We start from the raw sequence: 20,677 nt of genomic DNA, 5'->3' as shown, positions 1-20,677 counted from the left end.
AGTAACCATACTATAAAAAATATGTTTAGCAAACGTGAATGAATCATCAAACATTTTAACACACTAACTCCAGATTTCCTTGGAATAGAAACTTTTCGTAGACTTTAAACGCGTCACTTTGCCTTGTTTTGACGATGTGAATGCTTATGTAAGAAATTTATAATTGTGCTACAGATGTTAAATTCCTACTAAGTTTTTAGACTAGCTTTTTTATATGAAATTTTAGAGGCAATACAATTATCCGGATGACAATTCACTATCTGATTTCTTTCAACAAGTTTCGTGCGTCTTCCATTACTCAGGTGACCAGAAGAGCTCAAATCACTAGCTGATGGACATTGGAAATTTGCATTGCAGATGAATGACGAACGACTATTCCTCGAAGGTTGCGTCCACCGAGAATCCCTGTAGTGCCTGTGATGTTGAGAGACTTCCTCTGCACTTTGGTTATTAATCACTTTCTCCTTGTTAGAATTTATCCTCTCCTCAGCAAGCAGACTCTGAATGTTTGTTTGAGTTCGAAGCGCATGTGGCAATGACAGTTCGCGCAATTGGCATGCGACACTTTTGCCTAGCAAGTATAAATATGACAATTAGCCCATGGAGAATGTACAAAAAAACGTTAGTATTTTGCAAGAGAGTCTTTTAAACATTTCAAATTATAAGATTTTCTTACCAAAAGCATCAAATTCATCGCCATACTTTTTTTGCGACTTGTGTTTCTTGATCGAATTGGTTATGACTTGTGACTTTACTTCTGCGTTCGAAGCTCTGATTATTGAACAATCGCCAGAGGTTGAAAATGAACTGATATTCGGAATGGATTGCAAAGCTCTAGGTGTTTGCTGCCTGATAAAGTCATGTTGCGAGGCAAGATTAATTTTCTGTTTTAAAGGTACAGCATTTTTCGTCAACTTTGTTGGGGATATGTCGAGATTGAGTTGAGTTGGAAAATGTCTAACACAGCTGGGACACTGGTTTATTGGACAGCAACGTTGCGAATATAACAACGACTGGGAGGTGTGATGGTTGAATTCTTCTGGCTCACCATTATTCGCCTCAACATGTAGCGAGCTATCCTAGACATGCGAAGGTAATTTGATCAGAATAGTTATATACATAGGAATAATTTTTTTCAGTAATTGAACTTTAATCCTGGTAATAAACTAACGGCGTTAGAATCCTGTTCTGTGATATAAGCGCGTAAAAATTCGTGGATCAATTCAAACCAAGTGATTTTTGGCTTGTAGGGGAATCCCCGGAAGTTAGCATCGTTGATCTTTACCAATTCCATGCGATAGATTCGCTTTATTTGCTTTATTCTGTCGCGAACCTCGTTCACGGTCAGATCGCGAATGTTCAGGTCTCGAATTATCCCCAGGTATGCGGTGTACCGTGCCTCCAAATCATTATACGAATCACTATCGTGTTTCCACAGGCATTCGTGCCGAATGTACGATAAAACTAGTTTGTAAACTCGCGCCTCTGTCCATTCTACGGGCATTTTAACCTAGCGGAAGCTGACATTTACATCAACGTATAATGCACAATTTCGAAATACAACGAACGCGAAACGAAACGTATCGTATTACAATTCAATTTCAAAGTCTGTCACATCTAGCAAAATATCACAAACGCGGGTTAGAAATAACTAGTTAAATATTCGAAAGTATTTTCCAATGTACGAATCTGAAGTTCTGCAAATGTTTTTGTTACCAATAATTTTTACAAAACATGGGTACCCATTCCATCTTCATTTTCAACAGTGTTCTCAGTATTTCAAAAATTCTATCTAAGGTTTTCAAATATCACACAATCATACTATTTTACTGAAGCAACAGTTATAGTAGTGATGTTGTCATCTGCATTTGTAATACAGTCTTTGCATGTAATTTTTCGATACGATTTCGACTAAACTTCTCTATAGAAATCAATTTGATGCACTAATCTAATTTCATGTAGTCAAGATTCTTTGGTGCAGACTAGCTTCCAGAGATTCGCCATATCACGTATGGTAATACCCATATAAGTGGCTATGTATGTACATACATACGCTAATGTTAGAAATTGAAGTTCATTCATCCGACCAGCAGAGCAGCAAACGCAAGATGTTTTTGGCCGTGTTCGAAAATTGACTGACAGTACTGTCAGCAATCTTTCATCTCTTTTGCGCTTCCAAGTTCATGGATAGCTCTGACTCTGTCCTAGGGAATTTTCAGTACTGTCAGTCAATTTACGAACACGGCCTTTATAAGCAGTGCAGCTGCGACGTTAAATTACTAGGGGTGTATTCCGCCAGGGAACTGTGGCACACTTTGGCAGTAAATGACCAGTAAATAGTACCAACCGCTAGTTAGAAAATTCAAAATATACTATTACTGGACTGCCACAGTTTCCTTGCGGAATACACCCTAGACAGATGTTAGTAACATCTAGTAAGTTACTAAACTGCTGCTGGTTTTTGCTACTCATGAAAGTTCACCTTAATACCTCACCTAACTTAACTGTCACATTCAGAAAAAAAACTAACCTAATCTAATCCTGATACCCTGGATTCGCACGAGCGGTCGGCAACCTGACGCATGTAAGCATCGTAAACGTGAACTTTGGAGGCTATAAACAATAAGAACCAGTGAAGTAGATTTGTTATAAATGTGGCAGAAAGAAATTCGTAAACAACAAAAATGAAGTAATTATCTGGGTGTAATTTCGTTATCAAACAATAAGCAACGAGAAAGTATTCCGTATTATGAAATAAACTTGGCATCTTCTTCTTACAGAATCAGTGTCGACGGATTGATTGTGTACTTCCCCTACGATTACATTTACCCGGAACAGTATGCGTACATGTTGGAACTCAAGCGAGGTCTCGATGCTAGGGTAAATCTTGCCTTTAATAACGAGATATCACACCCCATATTAATAAGCAGCTTACAAATTCGCCTTCTTAACCTCCAAACTGCGTTTCCAAACTTCACAATTTATCTTACGATATAAATATACATTATTTTATTATTTCTCTGAAGCTTGCGAAGATTTGATCCTTCAAAATATGTTTATTCATGTAATTTAAACACTTTGAAGGAAAACTGATTCAATGATTTGCCAAGAGATTGATTCCTCCAACTGATGAGTAAACATTCTTTAAGTTAAAAAGTTTTCAATGTCTTACTTTCCATGCATATGAATAATAAAATCATTGTAATTATTTGGAAAAACAGTAGAATGCTTGTTTTTAAGTGAGGAAACTTCTAAATATTGCTCATGCTCTCATGCAGGAAGAGCTTTTTTTAAATGCCATACAACAAGCTATAAATTTATTCCTTTGTGTTTAATAACTCGCAATCAAGCTTTGTCAATTTCATGAAGGTTTAAGAATAATTCTTTGTAGTTGAGACACATTAATTAACAGAAACTTTGTTGGTCTTTCAGTGCTACTTTCATGAAATAGGCTAATCCTCCTCAAAGAATTCAATGATTAATAATTTTTAATACCATCATTTGAAAAATAATTACACGTATCAACAAGCATAGGAAAGTAAATTATTAAAAATTATCAAATCAGTTAAGGCGTCTCTAATATAATGAATATATATTCTACAGGGTCATTGCCTCTTGGAAATGCCTTCGGGTACTGGAAAAACTGTGACATTACTGTCACTGATTGTGGCTTACATGCTGCAAAACCCCTTGAAGATAACTAAATTAATATACTGCTCACGTACAGTACCGGAGATAGAGAAAGTCATAGAAGAATTAAAAAATCTTATAGAATACTATGAAAAAGAGGATGGAGTAAAGCCAAAACTTGTTGGATTGGTGCTGAGCTCTAGGAAAAACATGTGCATACATCCAGAAGTTCGTTGAGTATATTATTCATTCATTTTCTAATAACAAAGAATCAGCTGATTGATAAGATGATTATATTTTTCAGATAAGCAGGGAACGTGAAGGAAAAATTGTTGACGGTCGATGTCATTCCCTCACTGCCTCGTATATAAGAGAAAGGCATAATTACGATGAATCAACGCCAGTTTGCAGCTTTTATGAGGGATTCGATTTAGAGGGACGTGAACAGATTGTGCCTGCTGGAATTTATTCCCTGGATGACCTGAAAGAGTATGGAAGAGACAGGAATTGGTGTCCATATTTTTTGGCTAGATTTACGGTTGGTCTGTTAATTATTTAAGTTCATTGATCAATTAATTTATTAATTTATAAACCTGTTTCTTTACTCGTTCTTTTGAAAACAAAATTTTTGTTGTCATATTATTGTCACCACTTCTCTCTTCTTATTTCTTGACTTGAACAATGTATATTTTGTTTTACATAGGACTGGAACTGTTTGAATCATGTGGTCCAGTTACAGATTTGAAAACTTTTCTTTTATCTTTCAGATACTGCAAGCTCACATCGTTGTATACAGTTACCACTATCTTCTCGATCCAAAAATTGCTGAAACTGTATCTAAAGAATTGAGTAAAACATCTGTTGTAGTTTTTGACGAGGCACACAACATCGGTAATAATTTTCTATTTAATCAAACTTTTAAGAACATACGTGCATACAGCATACATGGGCATAAATTGAACACATGAAACAAATGGATATACAAACTACATCGTATTGTTAATGATATTGGGGAGCCAAAAGTGTGGCCACATCCATTGTACTTAACAGAAGATTTTCGACATTATTTTCAGACAACGTATGCATAGACTCAATGAGCGTCAAAATAAACAAAAGAATAGTTGAAAAAAGCACGGCAAATATACAAATTTTGGAGAAAACTGTGGCTGAGTAAGTTAAACCAAATCACAATTAGTTTATATAGATATTAAGTTCCAAGTTTCACACAAATTTTCTAGTTCATAAAAACCGACATTGCTCTTTGTTATTCGTTCATTTATGATTTTCAGGATGAGAGAAGACGACGTGAATAAATTAAAAGAGGAATACAGTAGATTAGTTGAAGGCCTCAAAGGTGCGCAAACGGCAAGAGAAACTGACATTATTTTGTCCAACCCAATTTTGCCAGATGAAGTACTTCAAGGTAAGTCTAACTTACATGAGTAACTTTCATCCGATAAATCAATGAAAATGTTGTGAAATGGTTATATTTTCTTTGCTTTACTTACGGTGAGATATAGCGCTGATTAAAAAATGCATGTATCTTTTTTCCAGAGGTTGTTCCTGGCAACATAAGAAATGCCGAACACTTTGTTGGATTCTTGAAGCGGTTTGTAGAATACCTAAAAACAAGGCTTCGAGTGCAGCATGTAATGCAGGAATCGCCAGCTGGATTTCTACGCGACATCCAGTCTAAAGTTTGCATAGAAAGAAAACCCCTGAAGTTTTGCGCGGAGAGATTGGCATCGCTTTTACGAACGATGGAAATTAGTGATGTTACAGATTTTTCGCCTCTGATTTTGGTCACGCACCTTGCCACTCTTGTTTCCACGTACACAAAAGGTTTCACTATCATAGTCGAACCATTCGATGATAAAACACCAACGGTTCTAAACCCAATTCTACATTTTAGCTGTCTCGATTGTTCTATTGCTATGAAACCAATATTTGACAGATTTCAGTCAGTCATTATCACCTCGGGAACACTTTCGCCCTTAGACATGTATCCAAAGATCTTAGATTTTCATCCTGTAATCATGTCGTCGTTTACCATGACTCTTGCAAGACCTTGTTTGTTACCAATGGTGAGATTTCGTCTTTGCATATTTTACAGTTAAAAAAACAATGCAGTACTTCATTCACGATGACCGTTCAATCGTTCAATTAATTTTCAGATCGTTGCCAAAGGTAATGACCAGGTAGCGATATCATCTAAATTTGAAACTAGAGAAGATGTCGCCGTGATAAGAAATTATGGACAATTATTGGTAGAATTCTCAGCAGCTGTACCAGACGGTTTAGTCTGTTTTTTCACCTCTTATTCATACATGGAATCTGTAGTTGCTGCATGGTAGGTAGTGAAGAGAATCTAGCATAATAATTGAACACATGTGTGAATTTATGATTAAAAAATATTTCGGCCCGGCCGAAACGTCGGAAACATGTGGTTTTTTAACCAAATAAATTAATTACAAAACTGACCGGATTTCGACTAAACATGATTCAATCATTAAAAAATATCGTTATGTTTTTTTTAGGTATGATCAAGGAGTAGTAGACCAACTTCAGAGGCACAAATTACTCTTCATCGAGACACAAGACTCTGCAGAAACAAGTTTGGCCTTGATGAACTACATAAAAGCATGCGAAAATGGACGTGGAGCTGTTCTATTATCCGTAGCTCGAGGCAAAGTGTCAGAGGGGGTTGATTTTGACCACCATTTAGGAAGAGCTGTTCTTATGTTCGGTATACCTTATGTTTACACTCAGTCCCGGATCTTGAAAGCCAGACTAGAATATCTACGAGATCAATTTCAAGTTAGTATCAGAAGTTTTGTCATTTTAAAAGTTATGACATACCTTGGATTAAATTTTCAGTCAGGTTTTTTCTAATCTATCAAGACATAAAATGTGCAATTTTTCTTTAAATTTCAGATAAGAGAAAATGATTTCTTAACGTTTGATGCAATGCGGCATGCCGCGCAGTGCGTTGGCCGAGCCATAAGAGGCAAAACTGACTATGGTATCATGGTGTTCGCGGACAAGGTACTGTACCTTAAAGTTTTTTATAATTCATCACAGATTGGAGTTCCTGTCGATAAATGATAGCTTCTACGTTGTTACTGAAAATGATTTGGTTTACAAACTTTTCAGCGTTTTTCAAGAGCGGACAAAAGAAGCAAATTGCCCAAATGGATTCAAGAACACCTTACAGACAGTCTTTGCAATTTATCAACAGAAGAAGCAATACAGGTTCTGAAATGACATCAATTATAATCTCCTGAAAATACTATAGATATGAAATGTAATCCTGAAGATGTTATCTTCGTATTATAATCAATAATCATCGTTAAATTCGACATCTTAATTAAAATAATTTATCGATCGTACAAAGTAAAATAAACCCGTATGTATCACAACAAATTTTTTCTAGATAAGCAAAAGGTGGTTGCGACAAATGGCTCAGCCATTTACGAGGGAAGATCAGCTCGGATTGTCTCTTTTGACTAGGGAACAATTGGAAAAGGAAGAAGCCAGCAAATTTGAGAAACAAGCACAACAAAATTAAAATGGTGCCTCATTCTTAGAGGTCTAAGAGTATAGAGTTAGAGGAATATCGGGTAAGATTAGAACACATTCTAATACCAATTTCACATTAGCCGACAGACACAATTTTACCGCTATTCGATAACTGGTTGATAAAGATGTCTTATGAAAGGTGACTTTATTTATGTATATTGTTTCTCGTTTTTTTCCTTGTACACCATGTATACTAAGAAAACATTAAATCTTGTTTGGTAAAAAAATGAATGAAAAAAACGAAAAGAACTGAAATCATAATTGCTAGGGGATAATTCAAATTCTATTCATCTTTATAAATACCTTAGTCATATTTTGTTATGAATATCGGTCCACTGTCTTGTGAACATTGAGTTGAAAAATATTTACGTTTTCTTGGTTTAGTGAGAATTCTATCTTGTATTGCATACGGATATGGGTATGTAAATATCGAACGGTGGATATATGAATGTAATATAACATTAAGTTTCATTTAAATTGTTTTTTCATGTTTTATTAAAAAAGCTTCCTTAAATAATTCACAGTTTCAGTTCACAGGAATTAGTATTCAATAAAGCACGTTAATTACATCATCATTTCGAACTTAGTTAAGTGTTGTAACCTAATTAGGTTTTCCAAATTCGCAACGTTAATTAAGAAAAATAAGTGGCACTAGCTATTAAACAAAAAAGTCTAAAGAAAATGATCGCTTAGTGAATACGATTAAGTAGATGATTTCACAGTGATGCGGATAATGTAAATTTTTTAACAGAATTCGTATCGTACGCAGTACCGATTTTTATTCTATATTCTGATCAAGAGTGCAGAAACAAAACTGAAAAGCAATTATAAGCATAAAAATGTTGAAACTTAGTGAAGCGAAATCGAGAAATAAAAATGAACACAATTTGAGGTAACAGAGTAACTGCACTAATTTAATTTCACGATCATATAGTTCGACGTTGGAATTTTAACAGTATCGAAAATACTTTTATATTAATCTATGCACGTTGTGTAAAATATACATATGTCACCATCTGACAAGAATCTGGTCACCATCTTGGATGGAAAAATAGCTCAAGTTTTGTAGCGGTTTGTCTAATTTTATTTCGTTACTGGAGAGCTGAAAAATTAATTAAAGAATAATTGAGGAGCCACAAGAATATTACACATAGAATTTTTGAAGATTGCTATTCTTACCGTCTGCTGCACAAAAGATAGAGTAGGAATTTTTCCACTAGTTTTAAACAATCGTTGTACAATTCCAACGACCTTTTGGACTTCCATATCCTTGAGCAGCTTTCTTCTAACTCTTTGCGGCTGATTTGGATCATCCGGACAAATAAACTCCACAGATATTACATTCGATCCCATTCCAGCGTTCAATTTTGACACATGAACGTCTGGTAATCCATATTCTGAAAGTTGCATTATGTAGAATTCAGCATCTTGGCACATACAGCGAAGGAATCAATTTAAGTCCTTTGATTTATTATTTGCCTTTAAGGAGGGGATTCTGGTGAAATTTCGAAAATAGCAAGTTTTTCGATTTTTGAAATGACTAAAGAAATGTGATTAAAAATTTCCTCCAGCAAAATTTAGATTATGGTAGTATGTATCCTGAAAAAGAATTTTAATCTTCTGCGATTCAGGACACATACTACAGTAATCTAAATTTTGGTGGAAAGAATTTTTATGCACATATTTTTTTTATTTATTTCGAAAACGGAAAACTCGATACTATCGAAATTTCACCAGAGTCTCACCTTAACAGTATTAATAATACTTGTGAAATATAAAAACTTGCTTTTAATTAATGAAGGATATTGAGGGTGTTCAGTTATGAATTCCACTCTTTTTTCTGGAATGCTTTCAGTATCAAGCCACTGTTTTCCGAATAATTTCAAGTAATCGTATTCAGCGCCAGTCCTTTCATCTTGCCAAACTTCAGTGCCATTTAAAAATTTAAGCTTTGATATTCTGGCAATAATTAGCTGGCGTGTGGTCTCAGGAGTTCCACACTTCAGAATCGGATTGTCTCGAAATTTCAAATCCTGAAGACTCAGAAGCTTATCCAACTCGCTGATGGATCGCCACTGAAAGTTAATTTTTTTTATCAACTTTCCAAATATCTATATAATCGCATGCCTTTTACAAAATTATTTTACAAACATTTTCATCTTCTTATCTTAGTTAAAATTAATTACCTCTGATATGTCGTTTTTAGATATATGCAACTGCCTAAGATTGGCAAATAAGCTTGTCTTGGTCATTGACTTGTCTGTCGGAAAACTTACAACTTTTATTCTATTTTCATTGACATTTAGATATTCCAAGCTAAAAAGAATTGGGGTAACATTGATTACTTCTTATGCGTCAGTAAACTTAGGTGATATTCACCAACAAAAATGATAGATATTTATGATATATCTGATCATTTATCGTTTAATCTTTATATCAAAATTCTTGTCTCGTTATAAGAAATTTTTACCAAGGAAGTGAGCCTAATTTCAATATTTCATTCCAATTTTCAATTAAATTTCCCTCAAGAGTTAGGGCTCTGAGTTTCATTATGTTTGAACAATCTGGTGGTCTTTCTATGGTATTTACAATGTTGAAAGATATGGATAGTTCTCTGATTGACGGAAACATTGCAATGCATCGTTGCACATCTGCCCAATTATAATTCATCCTTGCCATCGTTAAGTGAGTGACATTTGAAAACGATTTTCTAAATTGTTCCACTTCAATATCGCACGGCAGTTTATTTTCGCTGTAAAATAAAATTATTGAAGTTGATTATTAGAGAAGGCATTTTCATTTGCACATTGTAAATTGAAAATAATTAATATCAGCTCAGAATTTATTTCATATCCAAGATAGTTATTGAATCACAGAAATGGAATTATAATTTTCATTACACGAATAAAGAATACTGTGAGAAAACATGTAATTTTCTACATATTTTGAAACTTCTTTTTTAATCACTAGGCTGTTTTTTGTTTCAAGAAGTATTAGTGCAATTGGGGAAACAATCGTTCTTGCATTAATTTTTCTCTATTCAATTGATTTTTTTACAGAAATCTGTTAATATGTAAAAGACAGAGCCTAGAACAATAATTTCAAAAAGGTATCATCGAATGAATAGTATCTCACCTGACATTGAGCCTTGTGAGAGAACGAAGCTGAATGCAAATATCAGATATAACTTTCCACGAATTAGTTAAATTTCTAGAAATGTCGAGTTCCTTCAATCTTGGACACAATGTCTCCAGTTCTCCTGGGTTTCCTGCATTGCTAACTGATTGGTCTCGCAGCCATATTATTTCTAGTTGATCAAATTTGCTTTGTTTCTTATTAACCTTTGAAAAACCAACCATCTCTAAAAACGGTGCATTTATCTCCTTTTGCAGACTGGTTAAGTTCTCCCTATCAATGCCCGCCAAATCGTCATTGATCAAGCCATAACGAGATTTAATCGCGTCAGGACAAGATATTCCAAAATTTGCTTTACCGTGGCGAATAAATGAGCCTGATGTCGGGTGCCTGTTAAAAACAATTCCAAAGTATAGATATTACATCTATCGAGATGGATAATATTTCTTTATCTTTTCAAATACATACCAAGTTGTAAAATACTTTACACCCTCGTATGTGCCGTTATGCTTGCCACGTGATGGATCATCCCAGTCTATCCCTAGCCATTCGCCTTTTGTGTCGCCTACTGGCCCAACATATCTCAAGGTACCCAAAGAGCCGTCGCACTCGATCCTACTGCCCAATTCGTAGTTTTTGTCCTCAACCATCCTGAAATTTGACGCACTGATGTTTGACATTTCCATTTTTGGAGTATTTTTATTCAACCTTTTTTTTTGGTCGACTAATTTCAACGTGTGATTCTTTAGCTACGTAATTTTAATTCGTTCGTGTGAATTTTACGGTTATAAACAATGACTGTGACGATTGGTATTGTATACATACATATGTGAAATACATACCTAACCTCAAGTTGACAGATGAGAGCTAAACGCGGTGTGTTCACGTTATTTCACACTTGACGTCAGAATTATATTTCTAAGATTACAACTACTGCCGAAAATAATACTTACGCGAGAGGGTGGCCCCTCGCTCAACACGTTTCTATGAAAATTTTTATTTATAAACGACAATTTGACATTTCTCGGTCGAGCCTGCACCTATCTTCACGATCAAGATCATGGAGCCTTACTCTAGGCTCCATGATCAAGACGTTGACAGGGATCACATTTAACTAATTTCTGTTTTACCGACGGAACTTTTGTACTGCGGATGTTTCATTCCAAACTTTAACATATAGAATCATAATCGGGTGCATTACGCGTTATCCATTTCAGAGATTTCAAAAATTTGTGTATATCATTTACAAAAAATTCAACTAGATTTCACTAGGGATTCATGTACATTTCTTTACGCCATTACGTTCAACTGTCTATTAGTCATTTGTATTCTAGAAATATACGGGTTTTTCTCACGGGGATTGACACCAATTTGATCACAATAAAGAGAGGTAACATACTAAAAAAAAGTATTATTCTCTTCAAAGAACTATCACTAAACCATACATGACCTCAAAATTTCAGGCATTGACGAGGCTGCAGTTCAGAATTATTGAACCTCGATAAAAAAAATTTCTACCTAATTAATTAATCCATTTACACTATTTTGGGATTGAAAATAAATATTTTGATTTTATTTTTTGCAATAGCATAGTATACATACACAGATGAGCTATGATAATTATTAGGTACATCGTTATAATATAAGTGTAACAGACAAAACAATTAGTATATAGTATAAAAGGTAAGTATTCTGTTTTTACATATTATCTTTTCATTATCATTTCAACACATTGTACATCATTAAAATATATTTGGTCTGCTGCAGCTTAAGGGACAGAATTATTTTGATGTTTTAAAGACATGTTATACTGATTGTTAATCTCTAAATACATACACATTACACTAAGCTAGTGCATTGGCAGATATTATAACAGGAATTTTTATCATTGATTTTACTAAATGTGCATGTACTAGTTGTTCATTATCGTACCGACAGTATTGGATACGCTTAATATTTCGATCCAATAACCATCGGGATCTTTAATGAAGGCAAGACCTTTCATCTTTCCCTCGTTTGGTTTTTTTACAAATTCCACACCAAGCCTAGCAAATCTTTCACATGCTACATCCACGTCAGGTACCGTGAGTCCAATATGACCTGAAATTTTTTAATACTATTCATATTTACCGAAGTACTCTTCATTCTTTATAGCAATTTCTATTCAAGTTGAATACAAAATATGAATATTTCAATGGTATGTATTTTAACTGAATCTCTTTTGTCGAGGGACAGGAAACACTTTTTACAAATGGTAGCAAACACCGTTCAAGTGTTGATTAACTTCCAACAGAATGAGCTTCTTGCATAAAAATCTTGGTTAACATTTACAAATATACAGGGAACAAAAATGTGTATCAATTTAATTTGATGTTTTGCAAAATCTGAATCATCGATTAGGTCTCTGCATGAGATAAAATTTTCATTTCCATATTTTTAGAGAGCAGTGAAACTTTATATAATTATGTCATATTTTCTTTTTTTCGTCAAAAGACAATCGTGAATATTACATATGATTGAATTCCACATATTTTGTGACAAATAGATATATCTTAACATAAGTGACATCGTATTATATACCCATATAACAGTTTTGCATGCAAAGGCCCAATTTTAATTCTGGAATTTAAGTCATTAAATTTTATTTCCATTATTTTCTAATATTTATCTTTTTGTTTCTTACCAAATCCTCTAGGGTCTGTATTCCCATTGTGATACTTAGCGTCGGGGTCTACTTCTGTACCCCAATTACTGAAATAATAAAACGAACAATGAGAAATTGGTAAGATCAGTTAAATAGTCAGATACTAAAAGTACACGATTGTAAATGATAAGAGTTTGTACTCCAAAGCCATCATATAGTTCGCTCAATCATCTCACTACAGACTCTGAATTTATTGTAGTTATACTATTTGATATCAATGTAGTTTTGCGAAGTATAGAATTAGTTTAGTTTATGAATTTTGTACGGAATTACTTGACGAAAAAAAAATGTTGTCAAAATCAATTGGGACAGCTGTATCAATAATATTTTGAGGTTGAAAAGCGAAATTTTTTTTTAGGTAAAATACACTAAGGAGTAAGTTCAATTTAAAATTGGTTCATATTTTGTAGGAAGTAAAATATGTAAAAAAATGTACGCATTAACTGGACAAATTCATCAATTTCAAATATGTGCAAATTATTTATAATCAACTATAAGGAGCATTCTGCTCGATGAGGAGACCAAGGGTAACGATTCTGGACTGTCAGAGTCTCTTATGCAATCAACACTACACCAGGCAAAATTTATGGATCAACTTAATTATTGTTTAAAAAGTGTACACTTAGATGATTTCAAATTTTTTGTACAATTTCTTGAGTACGGATTTCTCACGTTAAATAGTTTTTTGGTAAACTCTTGGACATTCTATAAGACTCTGTACACCCATTGAATTTCCAAAGTTGGGAAAATCATAGGATGATTGTACATATGCAAATTTTGTATTTACAATTGCTTCATGATACGGTTTTACAGTACTGCAAGTAAATGTATCATTTCTTGAAGAAACTTTAAGAAAATCGTATTTACTGATAAACCTTCTTGAGATAGAAGTTGAAAAACAATGAGTCAACATACTGAGTGAGCTCCAAAGCAGCTTTTCTTGTAAAAGTCCATTCGATACATTCCCTTCTGTCGGTTGGTATGTCGCTAGCACGCTCAAATCCGAGAAAATAGACAGAAAATTTCATTTCAGGAAAATCCAATTTCTGAAGTAATCGCATTCCTAACACTTCCGTATAAAATGGCAAGGATTTGCGTGGATCCTTAATACGGTACATGATCTGGGAAAGGATGAAATCTTTTGTTGCTTCATCTGGGTTTGTACAAAGCTCTCGTGCTTCGCTGTTGGTTAACCCCGTTGGTTCTCCCATCTAAAAATAATATAAAAATATAGCGAGATATTTTCCTGCCTCTTTGAACGTCGGTTCTACATTGATAAACAAAAATTATACGGGATTATGTAATGTTATAAATTAATGATAGCTCCGTATGAGTTTGGAAATGATCTAGTACCATCTGGCTATAGAAAGCCTTCTAAACTCTCGTCGCAATGGTAACAAGATCGGTAGAATTACATTCTCTGTGCAACGACTCATCTGTACAGAGTGAATATTACGGAAATTTGATTTATACAGTACTACTTGTTATCATGTGAAATATTTCAGGTTAAGTAGCTTGTCTACTGACAGCTAACGTGTGAATTATATGTATCTGCTTGGTAGAGTTATTTTTTCACCAACCTTCATCTCTATAACTACTTAAGTTTCGTGCGTGTCCGTGACACGCAATATCAACCTAATTTCAATAATCACTTACCTTGACAACGATTATGAATGAAAACCGTGAAATTAGAAATAGCAATGGAACTCAAGTCAGTGCGTGACCAAGCCTGTGGAAGCGATGCTACGTTAATTCAGCGAGGTTACAAACGATACGTGCTTGCCTAACAATTATCAGAACCATGCGATAAAGGACATCTCTAGTATGCCATTTTGTGATGAACTCAAATTGCGGGAAGTTTTGAACACATATAAATACTGTAAAACCTCGATTATCCGAACCTCAGTCATCCGAATCCTCAATTATCCGAACCATGACTTGATTTATCCGAACGCTCAATTGTTCGAACGTTGGGTCAAAAAATATATTTTTGGCGTGAAATATACATTGTTGTTTGCTAAAAAATGTGTAGCAGCCGTAATAATAGTAGTAAAAAGTAATAAATTAAACGTTTGGTGTCTGAAAAAGGTTCGATACATACTCACAATTAGATATTTAATATAGACGTTGTCGATTGGAATTTATATTGCATGTATCCCTTAAATTAAAAATTGCTTTTCAATTATCCAAACTTTTGATTATCCGAACTAGGCTCAGTCCCAATTAATTTGGATAATCGATGTTCTACTGTGGGTAATAACGTTGATGATAATGAATAAACCTATTCAACGACTTACTACAAGCTAGTTTTTAACAGAAATGTTTATTTGAGATATTTGTGGAAAACTATTTACAATATCATTGTAGTTAAGAAATGTAAAAAATCTAATATCATGAGTTGATACCTCACTGTACGTAGGCGTTGACTATATTCTTTCATCAACGACTATAAGAAAAACGTTTGTTTATTACATATTTAATATTTTCACTATTCGAACATTCGCGCGTCTCCGCCATTAACTGGCGAAATTTGAGAGACTAAGGCCGGTATTCATAGTCAGTGCTTAAGACCGGACTCGAATAAGACGGTCTTATACGAGGCCTTAAGATGGCGTTTGGTTCCATAGACGTCAAACAAGACGGTCTTGAGACGCGGCAAATAAGACGGTCTTCATCAAGTCGGTCTTATTCGAAGCGTGCTTACAAGGTTGCATAGTCCAGTCTTATTTGAAATAAGCATGGTCTTGAGCACGCAACGTTTCATAGTCAATTAACGCAGTCTTATTTACGTATCTTGATCAAGTCGAGTTCGGACTGCACTTAAGCAAATGCTTGTTGCCTAAATATTACTCAATTGTTCTGATGCGTACGAAATTGATAATTACGAATTGTTTGGAAAATATTATATTCGAACAATATAAATTAACAGGAATAGATTGTGAAGGAATGTTTGGGAAAGTGCAGCTGGGACGGGATTATTTACTGTAAAAGGGTAGCAACGGAAACTTGCAATTGAAGTAGAGGTTATGAGAGCATTCGCTTTGAAAAATTTGTGAAGTGAAGTGAATAGTGAAATTCTACTGACATGGCGAATATGCAAGATATGTTTAATTTCTACGATCAGATCGAAGAAATGAATAATATGATTGTTCAATGGTCAACGTTGGGCCGAATGACGAAGACGAGGGTGAAGTACAGCGAGCTCCGAAGAGATACATCAGAGATGGTCAAAACCCGTTCGAGTTTTATTCCGAGCAGGAGTTCAAACGGCGATTCCGATTTTCAAAGGATGGTATTATGTACGGAATACTACCTAGAATTGAAGCTGCCTTAGTCAGTGCCAATAATCGTGGTCTACCAATTCCACCTGTCATGCAATTATTAATATGTCTACGATTTTACGCTACCGCTAGCTTTCAAGTAAGGATCATTGTGATTATAATTCCTGACATTCTACTGAAAATATAAAGTGATTTCATTGCTTCCTGTGATCATGGAATAAATGATTGCTAATACATTTTGTACTGTACAGCTCGTCAACGGAGATCTGATGACTATATCGCAGTCTACAGTATCGAGGATAATACACAGAGTATCGGCTCAAATTGCATCATTGATTCACGCAATTATCAAATTTCCTAGTACGGAAGCTGCTATGATCGCAAACAGAGATCTATTCAGACAACTTGGTGCACGCAGGGAGGGTATCGGTTTACCTGGCGTTGATGGCGCTATCGACTGCACTCACATTCGATTATGTCATACGAAATTTGCAGACCTGCAGGAGGTTTATAGGAATCGTAAGGGATATTTTTCCCTCAATGTACAGGTATGTCGCGTTGGTGATAACCGTTTACAAATACCATAAGTTGCAATTAATTTTATCTAGGATACAAATAAACAATACTATTCTATGAAAATCGGTACTTTTAATTTAAATGATACCACAGGCAGTTGTCGGACCCAATATGGAATTCTTGGATGTGGTTCCGGAATGGCCTGGAAGTAACCATGACAGTCAAATATTCCAAAATTCACGAATTTACATGCGGTATCATGAGAGACAACTTACTGGAACCCTGGTTGGAGATGCCGGCTATCCGTGCTTGCCATTTCTGCTGACTCCACTGGCAAATCCAATTACAGATGCTCAACAAAGGTAAGATAAAGATTATCGCATTACTTTAGATTTCGATAAGTAGTCATAAAATTGACAAAGTATACATGTGTGAATTAACCAAGTCGGTATCTTGATAGGTATAACAACGTACAAAGCAGAACAAGGCAAATTGTTGAAAGAACATTTGGAGTTTGGAAGCGACGTTTTCCTTGCCTATCCCGAGGTTTGGGAACCAAATTGTTGTGCTCTACCACAATTGTTGTAGCTTGTGCCGTACTACACAATTTATCACTAACATTGGATAATGCTCTTCCGGAAGATAATCGCATCGAGGAAGAAGAAGCGGATGAATTGCCACTTCAAGCACCGCATTGGCAGCCTGGAGAGGGTTTTGCAATACGCGAAGCTCTAATCGAACGGTTATTCATTTAATCAAAATATATGTATATCAAGTTAATTTAATTGTAAAGACTAATTGATTTTAGAATGAATATACTCCAAATATTTAATAAAATTGAATTTAATCTGTACAAACAGTTAACATTAGAATACATATTTTACTCATAACTTATCATTGGTTCTCATTTTATTTTTAAACCCCTCACTTACTCATGAAAATACTGATATGTACGTAATTGTACTAAGCGTCAGTCTTATAGTTACGATAATACTTATGAAAATTTGTCTACGTAAAAATATTCAGTACATTATAAATACACCCAGTAAATAGAACTAAAGTTGCTCTTTTGAACTTTGAAGATCAAAGGTTGTCCCTTTCACGCGCATTTTTTTGCAAGTCTGCACCGGGATTCCTTTTAACATATCAATACAATTTATTTATCAGTAACCGGTATAGAGATTTACATAATGATATAGGTTAAAATATGTGTATATAAAAATTATATACACATAAACATACACTATAAAATTCTTTTTCTTCTTCTTCGTTTTATAGCTATACACCCACTACAAAAAATTGTATGCGATTTGTTCCCGTTTTTTAGTTCCTCTACGTGGCGCTAACGTTGTTGTGTTCATAAACTATAAAAATACTCAAGAGCTGCATGCCTATACGAATATCTTGCACAGGCTGAGAAATAAAATCCGAGCATCTTATTGGGGGATACATCGGAAATATTCCGAACATAACCGAACGTCGAATAAGACCGTCTCAAGCTCAGTCTTCGTCAAGACGGTCTTGAATGAAATAAGCTAGCGCTTGAGACCAAATTCTTGACGAAGACCGTCTTGTTTTCCGACTATGAATACATAGCATCTCAAGACGGTCTTGAACGAATAAGACGATCTTCACCAAGACGGTCTTAAGCACCGCCTTGAGACCTGACTATGAATACGGGCCTAAGGCCGGTATTCATAGTCAGTGCTTAAGACCGGACTCGAATAAGACGGTCTTATACGAGGCCTTAAGATGGCGTTTGGTTCCATAGACGTCAAACAAGACGGTCTTGAGACGCGGCAAATAAGACGGTCTTCATCAAGTCGGTCTTATTCGAAGCGTGCTTACAAGGTTGCATAGTCCAGTCTTATTTGAAATAAGCATGGTCTTGAGCACGCAACGTTTCATAGTCAATTAACGCAGTCTTATTTACGTATCTTGATCAAGTCGAGTTCGGACTGCACTTAAGCAAATGCTTGTTGCCTAAATATTACTCAATTGTTCTGATGCGTACGAAATTGATAATTACGAATTGTTTGGAAAATATTATATTCGAACAATATAAATTAACAGGAATAGATTGTGAAGGAATGTTTGGGAAAGTGCAGCTGGGACGGGATTATTTACTGTAAAAGGGTAGCAACGGAAACTTGCAATTGAAGTAGAGGTTATGAGAGCATTCGCTTTGAAAAATTTGTGAAGTGAAGTGAATAGTGAAATTCTACTGACATGGCGAATATGCAAGATATGTTTAATTTCTACGATCAGATCGAAGAAATGAATAATATGATTGTTCAATGGTCAACGTTGGGCCGAATGACGAAGACGAGGGTGAAGTACAGCGAGCTCCGAAGAGATACATCAGAGATGGTCAAAACCCGTTCGAGTTTTATTCCGAGCAGGAGTTCAAACGGCGATTCCGATTTTCAAAGGATGGTATTATGTACGGAATACTACCTAGAATTGAAGCTGCCTTAGTCAGTGCCAATAATCGTGGTCTACCAATTCCACCTGTCATGCAATTATTAATATGTCTACGATTTTACGCTACCGCTAGCTTTCAAGTAAGGATCATTGTGATTATAATTCCTGACATTCTACTGAAAATATAAAGTGATTTCATTGCTTCCTGTGATCATGGAATAAATGATTGCTAATACATTTTGTACTGTACAGCTCGTCAACGGAGATCTGATGACTATATCGCAGTCTACAGTATCGAGGATAATACACAGAGTATCGGCTCAAATTGCATCATTGATTCACGCAATTATCAAATTTCCTAGTACGGAAGCTGCTATGATCGCAAACAGAGATCTATTCAGACAACTTGGTGCACGCAGGGAGGGTATCGGTTTACCTGGCGTTGATGGCGCTATCGACTGCACTCACATTCGATTATGTCATACGAAATTTGCAGACCTGCAGGAGGTTTATAGGAATCGTAAGGGATATTTTTCCCTCAATGTACAGGTATGTCGCGTTGGTGATAACCGTTTACAAATACCATAAGTTGCAATTAATTTTATCTAGGATACAAATAAACAATACTATTCTATGAAAATCGGTACTTTTAATTTAAATGATACCACAGGCAGTTATCGGACCCAATATGGAATTCTTGGATGTGGTTCCGGAATGGCCTGGAAGTAACCATGACAGTCAAATATTCCAAAATTCACGAATTTACATGCGGTATCATGAGAGACAACTTACTGGAACCCTGGTTGGAGATGCCGGCTATCCGTGCTTGCCATTTCTGCTGACTCCACTGGCAAATCCAATTACAGATGCTCAACAAAGGTAAGATAAAGATTATCGCATTACTTTAGATTTCGATAAGTAGTCATAAAATTGACAAAGTATACATGTGTGAATTAACCAAGTCGGTATCTTGATAGGTATAACAACGTACAAAGCAGAACAAGGCAAATTGTTGAAAGAACATTTGGAGTTTGGAAGCGACGTTTTCCTTGCCTATCCCGAGGTTTGGGAACCAAATTGTTGTGCTCTACCACAATTGTTGTAGCTTGTGCCGTACTACACAATTTATCACTAACATTGGATAATGCTCTTCCGGAAGATAATCGCATCGAGGAAGAAGAAGCGGATGAATTGCCACCTCAAGCACCGCATTGGCAGCCTGGAGAGGGTTTTGCAATACGCGAAGCTCTAATCGAACGGTTATTCATTTAATCAAAATATATGTATATCAAGTTAATTTAATTGTAAAGACTAATTGATTTTAGAATGAATATACTCCAAATATTTAATAAAATTGAATTTAATCTGTACAAACAGTTAACATTAGAATACATATTTTACTCATAAC

The 20,677-nt window shown here is 35.1% G+C and overlaps 5 protein-coding genes and 1 long non-coding RNA gene across 13 annotated transcripts; 3 read left to right on the top strand and 3 right to left on the bottom strand.

The window, feature by feature from the left end:
- The first annotated feature begins 954 nt into the window (after positions 1-954).
- LOC107218479 (general transcription and DNA repair factor IIH helicase subunit XPD) lies at positions 955-8,246 on the top strand. 3 transcript variants are annotated; one of them, XM_015656369.2, is made up of 13 exons: positions 955-1,093; positions 2,781-2,880; positions 3,604-3,858; positions 3,935-4,168; positions 4,398-4,521; positions 4,704-4,800; positions 4,920-5,053; positions 5,185-5,714; positions 5,805-5,980; positions 6,168-6,447; positions 6,565-6,675; positions 6,784-6,882; positions 7,064-8,246. In XM_015656369.2, the coding sequence occupies exons 1-13, from the start codon at positions 1,086-1,088 to the stop codon at positions 7,196-7,198; spliced, it is 2,283 nt and encodes a 760-aa protein (XP_015511855.1). In that variant the 5' UTR covers positions 955-1,085; the 3' UTR covers positions 7,199-8,246. The 3 variants fall into 3 exon arrangements, with proteins under 3 accessions (XP_015511855.1, XP_046601689.1, XP_015511856.1); XM_046745733.1 differs by lacking the exon at positions 955-1,093 and adding an exon at positions 2,505-2,584; XM_015656370.2 differs by lacking the exon at positions 955-1,093 and adding an exon at positions 2,530-2,689.
- On the bottom strand, positions 7,676-11,447 carry LOC107218491 (tubulin-specific chaperone E). Of its 4 annotated transcripts, XM_046745734.1 has the most exons (9): positions 11,298-11,445; positions 11,187-11,211; positions 10,813-10,995; positions 10,345-10,734; positions 9,680-9,961; positions 9,396-9,525; positions 8,996-9,284; positions 8,389-8,606; positions 7,676-8,311 (listed from the first exon to the last, which is right to left on the bottom strand). In XM_046745734.1, exons 3-9 carry the CDS (start codon positions 10,992-10,994, stop codon positions 8,219-8,221), a joined length of 1,584 nt encoding a protein of 527 aa, XP_046601690.1. In that variant the 5' UTR covers position 10,995; positions 11,187-11,211; positions 11,298-11,445; the 3' UTR covers positions 7,676-8,218. The 4 variants fall into 4 exon arrangements, with proteins under 4 accessions (XP_046601690.1, XP_015511872.1, XP_046601691.1 ...); XM_015656386.2 differs by having other exon boundaries at positions 11,187-11,447; XM_046745735.1 differs by lacking the exon at positions 11,187-11,211.
- A 456-nt stretch (positions 11,448-11,903) lies between these two features.
- On the bottom strand, positions 11,904-14,880 carry LOC107218483 (lactoylglutathione lyase). 3 transcript variants are annotated; one of them, XM_015656374.2, is made up of 4 exons: positions 14,629-14,633; positions 13,964-14,259; positions 13,028-13,095; positions 11,904-12,444 (listed from the first exon to the last, which is right to left on the bottom strand). In XM_015656374.2, the coding sequence occupies exons 2-4, from the start codon at positions 14,257-14,259 to the stop codon at positions 12,257-12,259; spliced, it is 552 nt and encodes a 183-aa protein (XP_015511860.2). In that variant the 5' UTR covers positions 14,629-14,633; the 3' UTR covers positions 11,904-12,256. The 3 variants fall into 3 exon arrangements, with proteins under 3 accessions (XP_015511860.2, XP_015511861.1, XP_015511862.1); XM_015656375.2 differs by lacking the exon at positions 14,629-14,633 and adding an exon at positions 14,402-14,592; XM_015656376.2 differs by lacking the exon at positions 14,629-14,633 and adding an exon at positions 14,705-14,880 and having other exon boundaries at positions 11,906-12,444.
- Positions 14,881-15,602: 722 nt separating this feature from the next.
- On the top strand, positions 15,603-17,735 carry LOC124295507 (putative nuclease HARBI1). The gene is made up of 4 exons (XM_046745811.1): positions 15,603-16,468; positions 16,581-16,877; positions 16,999-17,207; positions 17,306-17,735. Exons 1-4 carry the CDS (start codon positions 16,202-16,204, stop codon positions 17,598-17,600), a joined length of 1,068 nt encoding a protein of 355 aa, XP_046601767.1. The 5' UTR covers positions 15,603-16,201; the 3' UTR covers positions 17,601-17,735.
- Positions 17,724-18,147, bottom strand: LOC124295508. The gene is made up of 2 exons (XR_006905461.1): positions 18,088-18,147; positions 17,724-17,980 (listed from the first exon to the last, which is right to left on the bottom strand). It is a non-coding gene; the product is annotated as an uncharacterized LOC124295508 (long non-coding RNA).
- A 394-nt stretch (positions 18,148-18,541) lies between these two features.
- Positions 18,542-20,676, top strand: LOC124295504 (putative nuclease HARBI1). The gene is made up of 4 exons (XM_046745809.1): positions 18,542-19,409; positions 19,522-19,818; positions 19,940-20,148; positions 20,247-20,676. Exons 1-4 carry the CDS (start codon positions 19,143-19,145, stop codon positions 20,539-20,541), a joined length of 1,068 nt encoding a protein of 355 aa, XP_046601765.1. The 5' UTR covers positions 18,542-19,142; the 3' UTR covers positions 20,542-20,676.
- Position 20,677: the final 1 nt, after the last annotated feature.

This window comes from Neodiprion lecontei, chromosome 7, assembly GCF_021901455.1.
Source record: "Neodiprion lecontei isolate iyNeoLeco1 chromosome 7, iyNeoLeco1.1, whole genome shotgun sequence".
NCBI classification, from domain to species: Eukaryota; Metazoa; Arthropoda; class Insecta; order Hymenoptera; family Diprionidae; genus Neodiprion; species Neodiprion lecontei.
This window is presented reverse-complemented; position numbering and strand designations above follow the sequence as displayed.

What these genes read in the sequence shown, in the direction of transcription:
- LOC107218491 (XM_015656386.2), bottom strand. Translation starts at nt 10,994, where the DNA reads ATGGTTGAGGACAAAAACTACGAATTGGGCAGTAGGATCGAGTGCGAC. An exon ending in CTCACAAGGCTCAATGTCAG is followed by an intron (nt 9,962 to 10,344) that starts GTGAGATACTAT and finishes TTTATTTTACAG; the next exon opens with CGAAAATAAACTGCCGTGCG. An exon ending in TATCTTTTGTGCAGCAGACG is followed by an intron (nt 8,312 to 8,388) that starts GTAAGAATAGCA and finishes TTAATTTTTCAG; the next exon opens with CTCTCCAGTAACGAAATAAA.
- LOC124295504 (XM_046745809.1), top strand. Translation starts at nt 19,143, where the DNA reads ATGGTCAACGTTGGGCCGAATGACGAAGACGAGGGTGAAGTACAGCGA. An exon ending in ACGCTACCGCTAGCTTTCAA is followed by an intron (nt 19,410 to 19,521) that starts GTAAGGATCATT and finishes TGTACTGTACAG; the next exon opens with CTCGTCAACGGAGATCTGAT. An exon ending in ATTACAGATGCTCAACAAAG is followed by an intron (nt 20,149 to 20,246) that starts GTAAGATAAAGA and finishes GTATCTTGATAG; the next exon opens with GTATAACAACGTACAAAGCA.
- LOC124295507 (XM_046745811.1), top strand. Translation starts at nt 16,202, where the DNA reads ATGGTCAACGTTGGGCCGAATGACGAAGACGAGGGTGAAGTACAGCGA. An exon ending in ACGCTACCGCTAGCTTTCAA is followed by an intron (nt 16,469 to 16,580) that starts GTAAGGATCATT and finishes TGTACTGTACAG; the next exon opens with CTCGTCAACGGAGATCTGAT. An exon ending in ATTTTTCCCTCAATGTACAG is followed by an intron (nt 16,878 to 16,998) that starts GTATGTCGCGTT and finishes ATGATACCACAG; the next exon opens with GCAGTTGTCGGACCCAATAT.
- LOC107218479 (XM_015656369.2), top strand. An exon ending in ATTTTTTGGCTAGATTTACG is followed by an intron (nt 4,169 to 4,397) that starts GTTGGTCTGTTA and finishes TTTATCTTTCAG; the next exon opens with ATACTGCAAGCTCACATCGT. An exon ending in CAACAGAAGAAGCAATACAG is followed by an intron (nt 6,883 to 7,063) that starts GTTCTGAAATGA and finishes AATTTTTTCTAG; the next exon opens with ATAAGCAAAAGGTGGTTGCG.
- LOC107218483 (XM_015656375.2), bottom strand. An exon ending in GCTGCTTTGGAGCTCACTCA is followed by an intron (nt 13,096 to 13,963) that starts GTATGTTGACTC and finishes TTATTATTTCAG; the next exon opens with TAATTGGGGTACAGAAGTAG. An exon ending in TACAGACCCTAGAGGATTTG is followed by an intron (nt 12,445 to 13,027) that starts GTAAGAAACAAA and finishes AAAAAATTTCAG; the next exon opens with GTCATATTGGACTCACGGTA.